The sequence below is a fragment of the Dipodomys spectabilis genome, unplaced genomic scaffold (assembly GCF_019054845.1).
Source record: "Dipodomys spectabilis isolate Male_0828 unplaced genomic scaffold, ASM1905484v1 ptg000175l, whole genome shotgun sequence".
Classification (NCBI taxonomy): domain Eukaryota; kingdom Metazoa; phylum Chordata; class Mammalia; order Rodentia; family Heteromyidae; genus Dipodomys; species Dipodomys spectabilis.
Window position 1 is genome coordinate 12,154,283 of NW_024870852.1, and position 19,901 is coordinate 12,174,183.

Here is a 19,901-nt window from a genome sequence, read left to right on the forward strand (position 1 = left end):
CACTGAAATAAGTTTCAGAATGCTTCTTGCACTTACTCCATATTTTAATATTGTTGCTATGGAAGACATACCACCACCTTGTGGACAGTTAAATATAGCTGGCCTTTTTCTGAGTAGTTAAAACTGCATATACCAACCTTGTCCCTATAATAGTCTTGGTTTTTCAGTCCAAAGATAAAGCAGAAAGCTAATAGAGGCACAGGGCAGTCTCCATTGCGTAGTCAGCTTTTAGTGTGTACTTTAACAAAGGAAGTTCATAAGGAACAATGTCTTTAAGGGAACAATCACTAAAGTCTACAATATGCTCTGACATGCTTACAGGAGTAGTCAAGAGTAGAAGACTCTAAATAATCTTAGTTGCGGGCTGGGAAGGTGGCTCAGTGGTTAAAAGCGCTTGCTTTGCATGCCTGAGTCCCTGGGTTCGATTCCTCAGCACCACATAAGCAAAAAGAAAAAAGCCGGAAGTGGCACTGTGGCTCAAGTGGTAGAGCGCTAGCCTTGAGCTGAAGAGCTGAGGGACAGCGTCCAGGCCTAGAGTTCAGGCCCTATGACCGGACCCAAAAAAAAAAAAGAAAAAATAATCTTAGTTGCTATTGCCTGTCTTGGGGCACAACAATCTACAGCCCATTGCACAAAATATGTATTAATTCTGATGATGATAATTTCAGCTGCTAAGGTTTCATTGAACATGTTGGTTCTAAACCAAGTCAGTTCTACTATAGTCAGGCCTGAAGTGCAAGAGAGGGCTGGAATCTCTGGTTGCCAACTTGTTTGCATCAGCACAGAAGGGAAAGAGAGGATTCTAGTATACTGTGCCATCAAAAGAGAAGAAAGCCGGATGCCAGTGGCTCACACCTGTAATCCTAGTTACTCAGGAGGCTGAGATCTGAGGATCATGGTTCAAAGCCAGTCCCAGCAGAAAAGGCTGTGAGACTCTTATCTCCAATTAACCACCAGAAAACTGGAGTGGCACGGTGGCTCAAGTGATAGAGCATTTGCCTTGAGCTGAGCTCAGGGATAGAGCCCAGGCCCAGAGTTCAAGCCCAATGACAGACCAAAAAAAAAAAAAAAGAGCAGTTGAAAAGTCATTCTAGTGAAAATATAAGAAAGTGAATACTGTTACAAAATAGTTGTTCAGGCTCTTTCAATTTGATAGATAAACTATTAAAGCCTATTCAATAATGGGAAGCTATTAAAGTCAGGCATTCTTTAAAAGACAAATTAGTTCCTGGCTGGGTTACCAATAAATTCAAAATCTGAGAATAATCACCAAAATTAGGCAAAGGACTGGATAGACTCTGAAGCTATGAAAGCTGAAGAACATCAGGACCCAATTATAATTACAATCGTCTGTCTGTCTGTCTGTCTCTCTCTCTCTTAAGGATTACAGGTATGAGCCACAGACACCCGGAATCCCTCTTTATCCCAAGATACTACAGGTGAAGCACAGGTTACACAAACTACTTGGCATTCTGAAACTTCAGAATAAAGGAATAGCTAGGCACTTGTGGCTCACACTTATAATCCTAGCTAATGAGAATAAGATCTGAGGATTGCGGCTCAAAGCCTAGGCAGGAAAGTCTATGAGACTCTTATCTCCAATTAACCACTAGAAAACCGGAAGTGGTGCTGTGGCTCAAGTGGTAGAGTGCTAGCCTTGAGCTAAAGAGCTCAGGGACAGCACCTAGGCTCTGAGTTCAATTCCTATGACCAAAAAAAATAAAAGAGTAAAGAAATAGATAAAACAGCCGGGTGCTGGTGGCTCACACCTGTAATCCTAGCTACTTAGGCTGAGATCTGAGGATCTCGGTTCAAAGCTAGCCTGGGAAGGAAAGGCCCTGAAACTCTTATCTCCAATAAACCACCAAAAAACCAGAAGTGGCAGTGTAGCTCAAGTGGTAGAGTGCTAGCCTTGAGCTGAAGTGCTGAGGGACAGCGCTCAGGCCGAGTTCAAGCTCCACGACCAATAACAACAACAAAAAAGAAATAGATAAAATAGCATTGGAAACCATGCTATATTCCACTGTTGTTACATTTTGGTCCACAAAGGCACAAGTAAAGTTAAAAGACCTTCAATCTGAACGGAGAGAATCCCTAGATCTCGCAGCTGCTGGTTGTTGCTCTGAGCCAGGATCCGTAATCGCTCCGCTGCTTCCCGGGGGATGTTGAATGTTACACGCACACTGTTCCAAGGCTCAACCTTCTGTACCTTTAGCTTGCTGGATTCTTGGTCATAAAGGAAAGAGTAATATTAGAAATTTTGCACTGACCAGAATGTGCACAACTAAAATACAAATGAAAGAGTAAGAGAAAAAAATCAACACCAGTTTGGACTGAATTTAGGCTTTGGCATTAAGATAGACTTCAAATCTAATCCCTGAATTGCCATGTAAGTATACAGATGACCATGAATAATTCAGTTCTTTCTGCAGTTTACATTTCTCTTCTCTAAGCCTAGGCAAGCACTCTACCATTAAGCCACATTCCTAGTCCATGTCAGAAGGATATTGAGTTAAAGGCTGAGCTACATAGTAAAGACTCTGTCTCAAAAACCCAGTCAAAACCAAACTAATCTTGTGAGTACATAAGATAATACATGCAAAAAATTAAAAAACTTAGCAAAGTACATGACACACAGGGCACTGAAAAAAATAGGAGTAAAAAGGTGTGAAGAACAGATGTTAAGTTTAAATGAACAAAATCAGATTTACTTTTGGACTCAGTTAAATGTATACAAATTGAGAAGCTGAGAACATGTTAGCCACAAATTTCAAATGAAATTCTAGGGCTGGGAAGGTGGCTCAGTGAGTGCTTGCTTTGCATGCATGAGGCCCTGGGTTCGATTCCTTAGTACCACATAAGCAGAAAAAAAAAAAGCCGGAAGTGGCGCTGTGGCTCAAGTGGTAGAGTGCTAGCCTTGAGCTGAAGGGCTGAGGGACAGTGCCCAGGCCCAGAGTTCAGGCCCCACGACCGGAACCCCCCCTCCCCCGCAAAAAAATAAAAACAAAAAAGAAATTCTACAGAAATACTGGATACAAAAAAAAAGTCGGGGCTGGGAAGGTGGCTCAGTGATAGAGTGCTTGCCTTGCATGCATGAGGCCCTGGGTTCCATTCCCCAGCACCACATAAGAAAAGAGAAAAAAGCTGGAAGTGGCATTGTAGCTCAAGTGGTAGAGCACTAGCCTTGAGCTGAAGAGCTGAGGGACAGCGCCCAGGCCCAGAGTTCAGGCCCCACGACCGGACCCCCCCCCCAAAAAAAAAAAAGAAAAGAAGACTGGGCAGGACACTGATATCTGAGGATCACAGTTTGAAGGAAGCCAGTGGCACTGTGGCTCAAGTGCTAGCCTTGATCACAAAGAGGCTCAGGGACAGCACCCAAACCCTGAGTTCAAGCCCCACAACCAAGAAAGAAAAAAATACTGGATGTGGATTGCCAACTGTAATCCAACCTACCCAGAAGGCTGAGTTCTGAGGATCATGGTTAAAGCCAGCCAGGGCAGTAAAGTCCATGAAACTCTTATTTCAAATTAGCCACACACAAAAAACAAACAAACAAAAAAAAGTGGAGCTATGGCTCAAGTGGTAAAACACTAGCTTTGAGCAAAAGCTCCGGGACAGTGCCTAGGCCCTACGTTTAAGTACCAAGACTGGAACACAAAACAAATAAATAAACAAAAAAGGGCACTAAAAAGGTTTAGTCTTGGGCTGGGAAGGTGGCTCAGTGGTAGAGTGCTTGCCTTGCATGCCTGAGGCCCTGGGTTTGATTCCTCAGCACCACATAAGCAAAAAGAAAAAAGCCAGAAGTGGCGCTATGGCTCAAGTGGTAGAACGCTAGCCTTGAGCTGAAGAGCTGAGGGACAGAGCCCAGGCCCAGAGTTCAGGCCCCACGACTGGACCAAAAAAAAAAAAAAAAAAGGTTTAGTCTTTTTAAAAAAATTTTTGGTCATGGTGCTTGAACTTGCAGCCTGGGTGCTTTCCCTGAGCCCCTTTGCTGAAGGCTAGCACTTGATCCCTTTGAGACACAGTGACACTTCTGGTTCAGTTTCCTGATGGTTAAATGGAGATAAGAGTTTCACAGACTTTGCTGCCTGGGCTGGCTTTGAACCTTGATCCTCACATCTCAGCCTCCTAAGTAGGTAGGAATGAGCCACCAGCACCTGGCTTTCTCTTAACCTTCTGTAAAATGTTTTGCTATTTTCTCTCTCCAAAATAAATATTTTTAAATTCCCCTATTTAAATATTCACTTAGCATCTCTGTGCAAGATATTCATAGAAACAAGACAAACACTTCTTCCAATGTTCTATAATGCTTAAATTTAAGGAGGGTTTAATTTTAAGTTGACTCTCTATGTTGTTGCTGTTTAAAATCCTTTCCTGCCGGGCGCCAGTGGCTCATGCCTGTAATCCTAGCTACTCAGGAGGCTGAGATCTGAGGATTGGGGTTCAAAGCCATCCTAGGCAGGAAAGACCGTGAGACTCCTATCCCCAATAAACACTAGAAAACCAGAAGTGGCGCTGTAGCACAAGTGATAGAGTGCATGCCTTGAGCTGAAGAGCTCAGGGGACAGCGTCTAGGCCCAGAGTTCAAGCCCCACAACTGACAAAAAAATAAAAATAAAATAAAATCTTTTCCTACTCTAAGGCTAAGAGGTGTAGCTCAGTGATAGAGTACTTTCCTAGCAAGCATGAGGCCCTGTGTTCAATCCCTAACACTAACATGAACAAAGTTTCCACTAAAACACACTAAACTGAAGGGCAAGAAACAATATAAATTTGGAAAATAACTATCACAGGATTGAAAAGAATATTTTAGAATCACAGCAATTCTACAAAGTCAATGCAAGCTTCATGACATTCTTTTGAAAGACACAAAAGCTAATCTATTACTGGGAAAACTATCCATATGAAAAAAAGTATTCTACCTAATAGCATAACAAAAATTAAATGAAGCTGGGAGCCGGTGGCTCATGCCTGTACTCCTAGCTATTCAGGAGGCTGAGTAGATCACAGTTTAAAGCCAACCCTGGCTTTAAACCACTAGAAAACCGAAGTGGTTGCCTTGAGCTACAGAACACAGGGAAAGTGCCTAGGCCCAGAGTTCAAGCTCCACAACCAAAAAAAAAAAAAATTAGGGCTGGGAAGGTGGCTCAGTGGTAGAGTGCTTGCCTTGCATGTATGAGGCCCTGGGTTCAATTCCTCAGCACAACATAAACAGAAAAAGCCAGAAGTAGCACTGTGGCTCAAGTGTTAGAGTGCTAGCCCTGAGCTGAAGAGCTGAGGGACAGTGCCCAGGCTCAGAGTTTAGGCCCCACCACTGACTAAATAAATAAATAAATGAAAAAAGCCTTTTATTAAAACTCTTAGAAGAAAATATATGGCAAAATTTCCTATCACTGGATTTGGCAAGGGGGTTATCAAGTATGATATCAAAAGCAAGAAAAGAAAAAAAAAATAGAAAATTAGAGCCAGGTACAAGTAGTTCATGTCTGTAATCCTAGCTACTCAGGAGGCTGAGATTTGAGGATCTCAATTTGAAATAAGCCCAGGCAGAAAAGTCTGTGAGACTCTTACCTCCAATTAATCAACAAATGGAGATGTGGCTTAAGAGGTAGTATGACTTGAGTGAAAAGCTAAAGGACAGTGCCCAGGCCCTGACTTCAAGCCCCAGTACCAGTACAAAAAGTAAACAAAAAAATCAACACCTTGGGCTGGGAATGTGGCTTAGTGGTAAAGTGTTTGCCTAGTATGCACAAAGCCCTGGGTTCGATTCCTCAGCACCACATAAACAGAAAAAGCCAGAAGTGGCACTGTGGCTCAGGTGGCAGATTGCTAGCTCTGAGCAAAAGCAGCTCAGGGACAGTGCCCAGGCCCTGAGTTTAAGCCCCAGGATTGGCAAAAAATAAAAATAAAAAAAAAAATCAACGGGAAAAAAAAAAAAAAAATCAACACCTCAATGCTAAAGTTGATTAACATCCAGCTGCAGGCAGGATCCAATAGGCTAGCAATTAGTGACCGCTGGCCTAAAATTTAAGGAAACAAATTTAAATTACATTACAAGCAGACTTATAGAATAATAGAGTTTTCTAATCTTCAAGGAGCTTTACAGATCCAGTTTAACTTTGTCATTCATAGATAAGAAAATTAAGACCAGAGAGTTTCAAACAATAAATAAATTTGGGCCTTGATCACTAGGGTAAACAAAGCTTTCTATGTTAAGCAATACTTTTCTAGTTCAATTATACCATCTACTTAAAATTCTCATTAAAAACAATTATAAAATTACAATGTTGCACTTAAACTCAGACCTTCAATATAATGTTTACTTTGCAAAACTGAAGGTAACCACAAAGGAGCATATATTTTAAAAACAGTAATGGGAAGGAAACAAGAGTTAAAGCAAATTACCCATGTGTAACAAATTGGGCACATTCTTCAATATTGCATCCAATTTCCATTTGAAGTCCTTATCATCTATATTTCCTTTGAAGGCTACAAAAATTGTGGAATCTTCCAAAATATTGTCACTTTTTGTGTCATCATCTTCTAGTCCAGAATCAAAATCCATCTCTGAGTCTTCCACTGTCGATGAACACAAGGAAGTATAGATGTCTTCTAAGTTTGGAAGGTCATCCAAAACCATGGTGCATATTATTCCAGAAGCATATGCAAAGTGGACAATGAAAGAACCTTTGAAAAGAGGAGAGGACGCAAAAACGTATTACAATGTATTATTATATATATTCATAATGTATAATCCATAGTTTCTGTGGAAACTAGCTTATTTGCTAAATAATAACACATTAAAAGTACTAGAAATTACAAAGAAACTAAATTATTTGCATCAAGTTATTCTATATAAGGGCCAGTTGTGCCTTTCACTTGTGTACAACACCCACCTGAATACAACACTAAATAAACAGTATGGTAAGAACCACAACAGGCTCAGCTACAACTAAAGAGCACAGTCCCTAGTCTTGGCAGATCCCAATACTAGAATCCACAAAAATATCAAAATATCAGAATCCACAAAGAAGTCTCTCCAACTCTTGTTTTGTGGGTTTTTTTTGGACGGTCATAGGGCTTGAACTCTGGTACTGGGCACTGTCCCTAAGTTCTTCAGCAAGGCTAGTGCTCTACCACTTTGAGCCACAGCACCACTTCTGAGGTTGTTGTTTTTTTGTTTTGTTTTTTTCCTTTTTTCTGGGGGTTAACTGGAGATAAGAGTCTCACAGACTTTCCTGCCTGGGCTGGCTTTGAACGTTATCCACAGATTTCAGCTTCATGAATAGCTAGGATTACAGTGTGAGCCACCAGTGCCTGGCCTCTGTCTTGTTTTTTACTATTACATTTTAAAATTGCTTGGGTGCTGTCCCTCAGTACTAGCCTCAAGGCTAGTATTCTACCACTTGAGCCACATTTCCACTTTTGGTTTTGGTTGTTTATTGGATATACAAGTCTTATTGACTTTCCTGCCTGGGTTGGCTATGAGCTTTGATCCTCAGAGCTCCTGAGTAGCTAGGATTACAGGTGTGAGCACCTGCCCCAGACAGTACTGCTTTTCTCAGAAAACACACACACAGACACACACACACAGACACACACACACACACACACAACCTATGAACACAGAATGATGGTGCATACCTATAATCCCAGAATTTGGGAGGCTGAGGGAGGCAAATATTGAGTTCAAGGCCAGCCTAGGCACCATACTACGGTTAAGGCAAGCATGGGTCACATAGGTCTTATTTCAAAAATTTTTTAAATTCTTCCTACCTTTTGTGTTTACTTAGCATTTTAATTTTGTAGCTGGATGTTTTAAATCTCTTGCTCTATTCATGATATTCTTTCTCCTCCCCTCTCACCCCCCACGTTGTACTGGAGCTTGAATTCAGGGCCTGGGCACTGTCCCTGAGCATTTTTGCTCAAGGCTAGCACTCTACCACTTGAGCCACACGGCTCCATTTCTGGCCTTTCTATAGGTTAATTGTAGATAAGAGTCTCACAGATTTTCCTCCCTGGGTTGGCTTCCAACCATGATCCTCAGATCTCAGACTCCTGAGTAGCTAGGATTACAGCAGTGACAGCACCTGACTTCTTTTAACCATGCTTCTTTGCTTGTTTTCTTGTCTCCTCCTTTCTTTCTCCTTCTTTCCTTCATTTCTTTCTTTCTCTCTTCCTTTTTTTCCTCTTTCTCCTTCCTTCCTCCTTTTCCCTTTCCCTTCCATGTCACATTCTTTATCCCATTCTTTTTTTTTTTTTGCCAATACTAGAGTTTGAGCTTAAGGCTTGCTTGGCTTATGCTCTACCACTTTTTGGAGATGAAATCTTTCAGACTTTCTGAGAAAGCTTCAAACCATGCTCCTTTGCATGTCAACCTTCCGAGTAGCTAAGATTACAGGTGTGAACTATTAGCACCTGATTCATTTCAGTCTTTTATTATTACTTTTGCTTTTATCAGTTTTTGGTGGCAGTGGGGATTGAATTCTGGACCTTGTTCTTTCTAGACTTTGCCCTCTACCACTTGAGCTCTTTACACAGACATCTTGCTTAAGTTTTTTTCAGATAGGTTCTTATGCTTTTGCCCTGGCCAGCCTTGGTCTACGATTCTTCTACCTCTACATCCTGATAAGCTGGTATTACAGACATGCACTACCATATTCAATCCTTCACTAATTTTAACTTCATGCTTTATCCTACATTATTTTGTCCTTTTCTTTTCTATGGTATTTTTTTTTGTATAGTTGTCTTTTTTGAACATACGTTGATTTTAACTTTCTTGCAAATATTGAAGGTGATTCCATAATGAACTTTTGAATGAACTTTATATTATACCCCTTCATTCTCTTCTCCCTGAAACATTTCACAAGTTTACATATCATCCTTATATAGAAGCCATGCACATCTTCTCTGTATTATTCCAATTTCAGTATATATATATATATATATATATATATATATATATATATATATATATATACACACACACACAGTAGTTGTCTTTATCTGGTTTTAGTGTTGTACCTGTTTTGTTTTCTCCTTTCTGAGCAATATTGGGGACTGGATCTTCGAAAGAAGCCTAATCAGTAAGAAGGCCCACATATAAAACAGATAAACAAGTTGCAGCACAAAAACATAAGAAATATGAGAAAGGCAAGGTGACTTCTCCAAAAGTTCATAGCTCTTCAATAACTGGCTCCAAAGATTATGAAATGACTGAAATGCTGGACATAGAATCCAATTAATAAATGGGTGAATCAACTGAACAAACAATTCTCAAAAGACTACAGAGATGGATAAAGAAAAGGTGTTATAAGGAAAAACAAAATTATAGTGTTTACAAGAAAAACAAACTGGAGCGTATTATATTAACCAAATAAACCAGACTCAGAAAAACACTGTTCCCCCACATATGCAGAATCTAGATTATAGAAACAAAAACAAAATGACATAAAAGTAGAGGCTGTAAAGAGAGGGAGTCAAACAGGGAGAAGAGAGGGAAAAGAGAGGATAATGGCAGGGCGGGGACAGTAAACAAAGCATGTTATATGTACATGCATGAAAATATCAGAATGAAGTCCACTATTATATATTAGTGAAAATGATGTGAAAAGCCCTATTCTACATTAAAAGAGATTTATAAGTTGGCTGCTGGTGGCTCAAACCTACAATCCCAGCTACTCAGAAGGCTGGATCTGAGGATCACAGTTTGAAACCATGCCAGGTAGGAAAGTCTGTGAGACTTTTATCTCCAAGTAACTACCAAAAAGCCAGAAGTGGAGCCATGGCTCAAGTGGTACAGCATTAGCCTTGAGCAAAAAAAGTCAGGGACAGCACCGAGGCCCTGAGTTCAAGCCTGAGTTAAAAAAAAATAGATTTACAAGACATCATTTTCAGAATTATCATCCTTCAGGTTCCTTTATGAAGCTTCTGTAGAGTCTCCTGTGCCAGCTTATAACCACAAGGACAGCCCCCAGATGAGGCCTGCCAGGATCAATTAGTACCTATACAAAGGCCACAGGGAGCCTAAGGTTTTTATGTTTTTTCCCTATCATGGGTCTTATATTCTGGGCCTGAGCGCTGTCCCTCAGCTCTTTAGCTCAAGGCGAGTGCTCTACCACTTCAGGCACAGTACCACTTCTGGTTTTCTGGTAGGGATAAGAGTTTCTCAGCCTTTCCTGCCCCGGTTGGCCTTGAACTGGGATCCTCAGATCTCAGCTGCCTGAGGAGCTAGGATTACAGGTGTGAGCCACCAGTGCCTGGCTGAAACCTGTTTTAAGATTAAAAAAATCTAATTTTGCTGAGCTTTATTTAGCTTACCACAAATCTAAACTTAGCATTAAACTGTGAGTGGTGTGGAGTTCACAACTTTTCACAATTATTTTTTTATTCCAGTGATACTGGGGATTGAATCAGGACCTGAGGGCCTCACTACTTGCTAACTAGGTATTCTACTACTTAAGCCACTCTATCAGCCCCATTATATATATAACCATTTAAAAATTATTATAAAAGTGATGTACAGAACAGTTGTTATATAAATAAAGTATATATTTCTTTTTTAACAATGTCATCCCTTCCCTCACTCATAACTATTAATTTTTAATTAAAAATGTTTTTGTAATTAAAGGTGTTTGATAGTAGTTTTTTTTTTGTTTGTTTTGCCAGTCTTGGGGCTTGAATTGAAGTGTTGTCCTTGAGTTTTTGTGCTCTAGGCTAGTGCTCTATCACTTGAACAACAACTCTACCTCTAGCTTTTCGTGTTAATTGGAGATAAAAGTCTTACTGACATTCCTGCCCTGGCTGTCTGCAAATCCTCAGATCCCAACTGCTATCCTTAGATCTCAGACTACTGAGTAACTAGAATTATAAGCCTAAATCTCCATCCAGTGCCCAGATTGAGAATAGTTTTACTCAATATAAATTTTAGTAATTATTCACTGTTCTTTTACTGTGTTATACAGGCAAACCTGAAACTACATTTAAAAGTCGATAGTAGAGGGCTAGGAAGGTAGCTCAGTGGTAGAGTGCTTGTCTTGCATGCATGAGGCCCTAGGTTCGATTCCTCAGCACAACATGAGCAGAAAAAGCCAGAAGTGGTGCTGTGGCTCAAGTGGTAGAGCACTAGCCTTGAGCTGAAGAGCTGAGGGACAGCGCCCAGGCCCAAAAAAGTCTATAGTAGAAACCCTATTTATTTACTTTTTTAGCCCTCCTCCCACCCACCGTTAGAAACCCTATTTAAAAAGAGGTAAGTAGTATTCATATTTTATTCAATAGCTCAAAAAAATAATTTTGGGGGATAGCCAGTACTGAGGTTTGAACTTGAGGCTTCTTGCCTGCTAGGCAGTCGATGGATGTACCACTTGAGGCACACCTCAATTTTAGCAGCTCTGCCAAAAGAAAGGGACTATCAGAAAAACCTGAAGGATAAACATTATTTTGGGGCCTTATCTACTCTTAGTTAAGTTTTCACTCACCAAAATGTGTTTCTTATTTTTTTATTAAGCACTTATCCAGGTGATCTTCTAAGTCCAAACAAGCTGGCATTTTGGGGGCTTGTATCTCAAAGTAGCAGCCAAATCAGAAATCTAGAAAAAGAAAGTGATAGAAAGAGAGGGAAGGGAGGGAGGGAGGCAAGAAAGGAGGAAGGAAAGGAAACAGCATTATAAAGAAATTAAAAGCTGACTTATCTTTGCAACAGAAGTCAATGCAAACCTCACACATTATCAAGTCAATTTTGCATGTAGAGAATGTTAAATAATTGTCATTAAGCTTACAGAAATACTTTTTTCTCAAGAACTTATGCCAGCTTCATGTTAAGAATCATGAAACTAGCCAGGCATTAGTGGCTCCAAACCTGTAATCCTAGCTACTCAGGAGGTTGAGATCTTGAGGATCAGCCAGCCTGGGAAGCAAAGTCTATGAGACTCTTTTTTTTTTTTTTTTGGTCGGCCGTGGGACTTGAACTCTGGGCCTGGGCGCTGTCCCTCAGCTCTTCAGCTCAAGGCGAGCACTCTACCACTTGAGCTACAGCGCCACTTCCAGTTTTCTGGTGGTTTATTGGAGATAGGAGTCTCACAGACTCTCCTGCCCGGGCTGGCTTTGAACCGCGATCCTCAGATCTCAGCCTCCTGAATAGCTAGGATTACAGGCGTGAGCCACCAGCGCCCGGCATCTATGAGACTCTTATATCCAATTTGCCACCAGAAAACTGGAAGTGGAGCTGTGGCTCAAAGTGGTAGAGTGCTAGCCTTGAGCAAAAAAGCTCAAGGGCAGCCCCCAGCCCCTGAGTTCAAGCTCCAGGGCTGACAAAAAAGAAAAAAAAGACATGATTTAGGGCTTCCAGCCATAACAGCATTCACTATACCTACACTCTTAATTTGTCAAATGTGAAAAAATTAACATCATGTACACTGCCACACATTTTTAGTTTAAGTTCTAAAACATTCCTCATGATAGGATATATATAGAAGTTATGGACAGAAAAATGCATCATTTTTGCATACTTCAAAAAAATCAACTAAGCCGAGCACCAGTAGCTCATGCCTGTAATCCTAGCTACTCAGGAGGCTGAGATCTGAGGATCTCGGTTCAAAGCCAGCCCGGGCAGGAAAGGCCCTGAAACTCTTATCTCCAATAAACTATCAGAAAACGGGAAGTAACTCAAGTGGTGGAGCGCTAACCTTGAGCTGAAGAGCTGAGGGACAGTGCCCAGGCCCAGAGTTCAAGCCCCATGACTGACAAAAAAAAAAAAAAATAAATAAATAAATAAAAATCAACTAACAAGATCAGACTACAACATCTTTAAGCCAAGTGTTATAATTTTACATTGATGCCAAGTATTGATTTTATAATGTTGAAATTACAAGTATATATTAGTAGTTAATAATGGGAAAACTATCACTTAATTATTTTTAATTCAAAAATGGAACTTATTAAGGAAAGTTATATAGAAAATCTTAAAAACCTAGGGCAATGAACTGATGAAAAAACATTGAAATTATAATTCAAAATAAAATCAAGAAACAAAGACCTTTTTCCATCTTAAAGTAACAGCAGAACCTTTGGACTCAGGTTAAACAAATACAAATCAGAACTGTAAAATTTCTAGAAAACTATAAGGAAATACAATTATGAATCTAGGAATATAGTCATACCAGTGCATAAGAAAATTCAGTCATAAAATACTTATGTGGAGATGTAGGGGGAAATGACTTAAATATCTGATTTAAAAAACAACAGGGGTTGGGAATGTGGCTTAATGGTAGAGTGCTTATCTAACATGTGTGAAGTCCTGGGTTTCCTTAATACCACATAAACAGAAAAAGCTGGAAGTGGTGCTGTGGCTCTAGTGGTAGAGTGTTAGCCTTGAGCAAAAGAAGCCCAGGAATCGTGTCCAGGCCCCGAGTTCAAGCCCCAGGCCAGGCAAAAAACAACAACAACAACAAAAGCAACAACAACAACCAATAAGCCAGTTGTGGTGGCTCACCTCTCTAATTCTAGCTACTTGGGAGGCTAAAATGAAGAGGCTAGCCTGGGTAAAAAAGTTCAAGAGATTCCATTTCAACCAATAAAAAACTAAGTGCAGTGGTCTGCACTGTCATCCCAGCTACATGGTAAGTTTACATAGGAGGACTGCAGCTTAGGCTGGCCAGGGCATAAGATTCTATGCAAGTAATAATGAAAATAAAAGGGCTTAGAAGGCATGGCTCAAATGGGGGAAGTGCCTGCCTAGCAAGTAAGGACCTTAATTCAAACACTACTATTACCAAAAACAAAAAGGGAGAGCAAAAATAAAAGATAAAATTAACTGAAAGGAAAATGAAAGCTGGGCACCAGTATCTTACACCTATAGTCCTATTCAGTGGCTGAGATCCAAAGGATTGTGGTTTGAAGCCAGTGTAGGCAACAGTCTGAAAGATTCCAGCTTCAAAATAACCAGCAAAAAAGCTGAGCTGGAGGCCTAGCTCAAGTGGTTGAGTGCCAGCCAACCAAATAAGGTGACCAAGCACAAGACCCTCAGATTCAAATCACAGTACCAACCCCTCCCCCCCAAAAAATAGATGAAACTGAGACTTTTTTTTCAAGCTTTTGTTCCTCTACTGCAAATATGCTAAGGCTCTCAAGCACCATATATTAATTTAGTGAATACAATTAGCCTTTTAAAGAGTATATAAATCTATCAGTCTGAAAAAAAAATCTAATGATCTGAAACAAATGACATGATTACACACACACACACACACACACACACACACACACAGAGGCACATGCATTGTGTGTGTGTGTATGAAATTACAAAATGGCAAAGAAAATGATATGGTATCACTGACAAAGAGCAAATCCTGGGGCTGAGAGCATGGCTCAGTGGTAGATTGCATGCCTAGAATGTGCAAGGCCCTGTATATATCCCCCAAAAAGCCAATGCCCAAGTCTCCCTACATATAAACATATTATAGAAAAAAAAATGTATGTGTATACTTATATAGACATATAAAATAAAAAGAGCAACAATTTGGACATGGATATGAACAGAAAAGTAAAAGTAAAAAGAAAAAAGCCAGAAGTGGTACTGTGGCTCCAGTGGTAGAGCGCTAGCCTTGAAGCTGAAGAGCTGAGGGACAGTGCCCAGGCCCAGAGTTCAGGACCCACGACCGGACCCAAAAAAAAAAAAAAAGTAAAAGTAAAATTCATAAGATTTAAAACATATAGTGTGCAACCTCACCAACAATAAGCAAAAACAAATATACTTACCATATTAGCAAAATATCCACAACTGTTGGCAAAGTTATGGAGGAAACTACATTCTCATTCATTGCTGGCTATAGTACAAATTGGTGGCATACCAGCAATTAAATAGTATCTACCCAAATGACAATTACATATATATTTATTCAGCTATTCCACTTATGAATAGTGATTCTATAGATATACTTGCATCCAAACAAGATAACACATACCAGGTTATTAGATACAATAAAAAGATAGGAAATTACTGGGATGTACATCAACAGAGACTATTCAACTTATAGTACATCTATACCCTAGGGCAGTTATATCTCAAAAGGGAGGGGGGGAGAGGGCTCAAAGATATCAGTTGTTTTCTAAGAACTATGGGCCATTCCCAAGTGAACTTTGGGAAATCACAAGCTAGAGTTTTTATCTGAACAGTGATAAAGTTCACTGTTGATAATAGAGAGAAGTAACTGATGATGGCTATAAACATCTGGCCTTCTGAGATCTGGAAGGCAGCTGTTTTTTCTGTTGTTGTTTTGATTTGTTTTGTTTTTTGCCAGTCCTGGGGCTTGAACTCAGGGCCTTGGCACTGTCCCTGAACTTCTTTTGTTCAAGGCTAACACTCTATCACTTCAACCACAGCACCACTTCCGACTTTTTCTGTTTCTGTGGTACTGAGGAATCAAACCCAGGGCTTCATGCATGCTAGGCAAGCACTCTACCACACAGCCACATTCCCAGTCCAAGGCAGCTTTTTTTTCCCCCTTCACCAATGTTATAAATTCAGAAACAGCAGAAAGGGCCAAATCATTATTTTCTTTTTAGAACTTATCCATATGACCATTCCCTTCCAAAATCACGGATGATTCAGAAATTCATATCACTGTTTTCTTAGTTCTTTCCATGGAGCCAATAAAGAGTTTTGCTCTATTGTACATATTTAACCTTATTAGTAAAGACATGATTCATATGCTTTTCTCTTCTCTCCCATCTCCAGCCCCCACTTTTCAAGACTGAATCTCTCTGTGTAGCCAGGCTGGTCTTGAACTCACTCTGTGATCCAGGCTGGCCTCAAACTGATTCTCCTGCTTCAGCTTCCCCAGTGCTGAGATTATTAGTCATGTAATACCAAGCCTGGACAAACACTTTTTATTAAGCAGATCCTATCTAGTTAGTTTAGATCCAACTCATAAGACAAATGCACCTTGCCCAAGTAAAGTACTCTATTGGACATTAAAAATCAAAATAACTTCTTAAAAAGTAAAGTTCATTTCTAATTCAATCCATCAAGTTCATGCTAAATCTTTTATAAACTTTAACTTGTATTCTATAAAATCAACAGACCTGTTTAAGAACTCTGACCATTCTCAGAAAAGATAGTCAGTAGAACCCCTCTCCATTCCTCCCAGGACCTAGACAAAAAGAAAAGGGCAAAGAGGAAGAAGAGAAACATCAGAGATAAGTAATTATAAACCAAGTAGACCTATTCAAAGTGAATTTTTGAGACTGACCAAATTACTTTTATCATTTCTGCTAACTTTATTCTAGTAAGAATTGTAAAGGATGAGAAATCATTTAGAGTTTCTAATACAGTTTTATTTTGTTTTTATTTTCTTAATAAAGAAATCTTATAATTACCAAAGAAGTTCAAAGGAATTTTCAAAATATCTTTTTTTTGTGTGTAAGTGGCGACTTACACAAGTATGTTCACTCTATATTTTTATGTATGACAGTACCAGAAGCTTGAACTCAAGACCTTGTGCTCCTACTCAATTTTCTTGCTCAGTTATCCATCTACCACTTGAGTCAGAACTCCAGTTCAGCATTTTGCTAGAAAATTAGAATAAAGTCTTTGAGGCTTTTCTGTCCTGGTTGGCTTTGAATCTCTGGGTCTCAGCCTCCTAAGAATCTAGGATTACAAGCCTGAGTGACCAGTGCCTGGCAGAATGTTACTTTTATAATTCATTATCCTTGGGTTTTATGCATTTTTCCTAAAAAGATACATTTTTCCTGGGTAGAACCCCTGATCCTAGTTGGTTTCATTTTATTTTATTTTAAAATTTTTGGGTCCAGTCATGGGGCCTGAACTCTGGGCCTGGGCGCTGTCCCTCAGCTCTTCAGCTCAAGGCTAGTGCTCTACCACTTGAGCCACAGCACCACTTCTGGCTTTTTTCTTTTTGCTGAGGAATCGAACTCAGAGCCTCAGGCATGCAAGGCAAGCACTCTACCACTGAGCCACCTTCCCCGCCCCCCTAGTTGGTTTTAGATACAGAAATGCCAAAGAAGTTTCATGATTTTCCCTAGTTCACAGATGTTGTCCTTCTTGTCACTCTTCTACTTTAAAACCATAAATATGTTAGTAATAATGACCAGGGGCATGTCTAAAGTGTTAAGTGCACCAGCAAGCTCAAGGCTCTGAGCTCAAACTCCAGTATTAGAAAACACACATATATAATATATACACACATTTTAACATTTATTCATGTCCTGAAAAAATTATATTGCAGATGATAATTTGTCAGAAATAAGGAAACAAATAAATGGAAAATACTTATGTTCTGAGTTCATAACTGTGCACTATCACACCTGCTTCACCGTTCATATAAAGAAATTAAATAAAGCCTAATACCCATACAACCATTTCCTAACCTCAATATCACAATTTAAAAAAAAAATGGGCTGGGAAGGTGGCTCAGTGGTAGAACGCTTGCCTTGCAAGCATGAGGCCCTGGGTTCAATTCCTCAGCACCACATAAGCAAAAAGAAAAAAGCCGGAAGTGGCGCTGTGGCTCAAGTGGTAGAGTGCTAGCCCTGAGCTGAAGAGCTGAGGGACAGCGCCCAGGCCCAGAGTTCAGGCCCCACTACTGGACCCAAAACAAACAAAAATCTCTTTAAGCTAGACATTGGTGGCTGTAATCTAGCTACTAAGGAGGCTGAGATTTGAGGATCTTGGTTCAAAGCCAGTCCAAGCAGAAAAGTCTATGAGATTCTTATCACTAATCAACCAACAAAAATATGGACGTGGAGGTATGGCCCAAGCAATACACTCTAGCATCAGCCTTGATCACAAAGCCCTGAGCTGAAGCCCTAGTATACACACACACACACACACACACACACACACACACACACACACACACACACGCACACACACACACACAAATCTCTTTAAGGGGCTGGAGGTGTGGCTCAGTTGGTAGAACACTAGCTAATAAACAAAAGTGTCAGGTACTAAGTTCAAGTCCTGGTCTAAAAAAAAAAAATCTCTTTAAAAAGATGTATATTTGGGTTGGGAGGGATGGGTGAAAGATGAAAGGGTTCACTTTTTTTGTTTTTGTCAGACTTGGGGCTTGAACTCTGGACCTGGGCGCTGTCCCTGAGCTCTTCAGCTCAAGGCGAGCGCTCTACCACTTGAGCCACAGCACCATTCCAGTTTTCTGGTGGTTAATTAGAGGGAAAAGTCTCACAGACTTTTTTGTCCAGGCTGGCTTTAAACTGTGAGCCTCAGCTCTTAGCCTCCTGAGTAGCTAGGATTATAGGTGTGAGCCACCAGCGCCCAGCTAACATACACCTTTTTAAAATTAAGTAGTTGTGCAAAGATGTTGCCATTGAACAAAGCAGTTTATGGCCGGGTACTGGTGGCTCACACCTATAATCCTAGCTACTCAGGAGGTTGAGAGCTGAAGATCATGGTTCAAAGCCAGCCCAGACAGGAAAGTCCAGGAGACTCTTATCTCCAATTACCACCAGAAAACCAGAAGTGGCACTGTGGAGCGGTACAGCGCTTGCCTTGAGCTGAAGAACTGAGGGACAGCACCTAGGCCCATAATTAAAGCCCCACAACTGGCCAAAAAAAAAAAAAAGATGTATGTTAAATTAACAGTAAAATTAACTAAGTATATATTCAGAATAGGCTAGCTGTATGCATGCATGCATTTTTATGTGTATGTATATGCATGCATCATGTATGAAGACAGGATCTAGCAGTATAGTCCAGCTTGGCTTCCAACTTGCCTTCCTCTTTAGCTTCTCAAGTGCTGGATTACAGTTGTGTGAGACCATACTTAGCTTTGACTTATTTTGTTAAGTTATTCTTATATTTTTTGACATGAAAATAAACTCAACACTTTGTATTAGCATACACAGCTGTAACATTTCCATACAGACAAACAATATATCTCAATCAACCTCAATGCCTCTATCACTCTCCTCATCATATACCCCCTTCTTAAAACAACTTCAACAGGTTTGTTCTATTTTCTTTTTTTGTGCTCATACTGAGCCTGGAACTCAGGGCCTCATACTCTTACTTGGCTTTTTTACACAAAGCAGGCACTTTACTACTTCAGCCACAACTCTACTTCTGGTGTTTTGCTGGTTAATTTGAGGTAAGAGTCACAGACTATCTTGTCCAGGCTGGCTTCAAATTGCAATCCTCAGATCTTAGTGTCCTGAGGATTACAGCTGAATCATCTGAAGCATATGACAAAGTCATCCATCTCTGTCTGCTTCTCTAGTTCCTGTCCTTTAAACTACCCAAGTAGAACAGCCTAATATGATTCTCCAATATATTACTCTATGTTCTTACAAATACAAATATACTTTCTCTCTCAATTTATAGTCATGATACCACACATTTTTGTTCTTCAAGTCTTTTGGCATGGGTATGGGTGTGTGTGTGTGTGTGTGTGTGTGTGTGTGTGTGTGTGTGTGTGTGTGTGTGTGTGTGTGTGTGTGTGTGTGTGTGTGTGTGTGTGTGTGTGTGTGTGTGTGTGTGTGTGTGTGTGTGTGTGTGTTACTACCATGACCTGAAGTCTCTTTCTCAGTGTTGGTGCTCTACCACTTGAACCACCCTTCCAGTCAAGCATTTTGCTGATCCGTTAGAGATGAAGCTCAAGGATTTCCCCTGTCCCCCAGAGACTTGCTCTGAACTGAGATCCTCAAAGAGAATGTGAAGTTCTAAGTTCAAGCCCAAATACTGGCACACAAAAAAAGTTTGCCTCTACTTGACAAAGAAAAATTTTGACTCAAGAGCTTATAGTTTTAAGGTTTTCTATTTTAAATGTCTTCTTTAAAATAGACATAAAGCTGGGCGCTGGTGGCTCATGCCTGTAATCCTAGCTACTCAGAAGGCTGAGATCTGAGGATCATGGTTCAAAGCCAGC

General features: G+C 40.2%; 1 protein-coding gene and 1 non-coding gene across 8 annotated transcripts in view; both read right to left on the bottom strand.

Moving 5' to 3' along the window:
* Positions 1-19,901, bottom strand: part of Ncoa6 (nuclear receptor coactivator 6) — a 97,337-nt gene that overhangs the window by 58,030 nt on the left and 19,406 nt on the right. For 4 of the 7 annotated variants that reach the window (XM_042694750.1, XM_042694749.1, XM_042694748.1 and 1 more), the window contains exons 2-5: positions 16,081-16,148; positions 11,478-11,588; positions 6,406-6,687; positions 2,071-2,226 (exon numbers count right to left, since the gene is read on the bottom strand). In XM_042694750.1, the coding sequence (XP_042550684.1) occupies positions 2,071-2,226; positions 6,406-6,640 (391 nt within the window). In that variant the 5' untranslated portion in view covers positions 6,641-6,687; positions 11,478-11,588; positions 16,081-16,148. The remainder of the gene's footprint in view (positions 1-2,070; positions 2,227-6,405; positions 6,688-11,477; positions 11,589-16,080; positions 16,149-19,901) is intronic. The other 3 variants (XM_042694745.1, XM_042694746.1, XM_042694747.1) reach the window with 3 other exon arrangements.
* Positions 8,848-8,951, bottom strand: LOC122120562. The gene has a single exon (XR_006149728.1). It is a non-coding gene; the product is annotated as a U6 spliceosomal RNA (small nuclear RNA).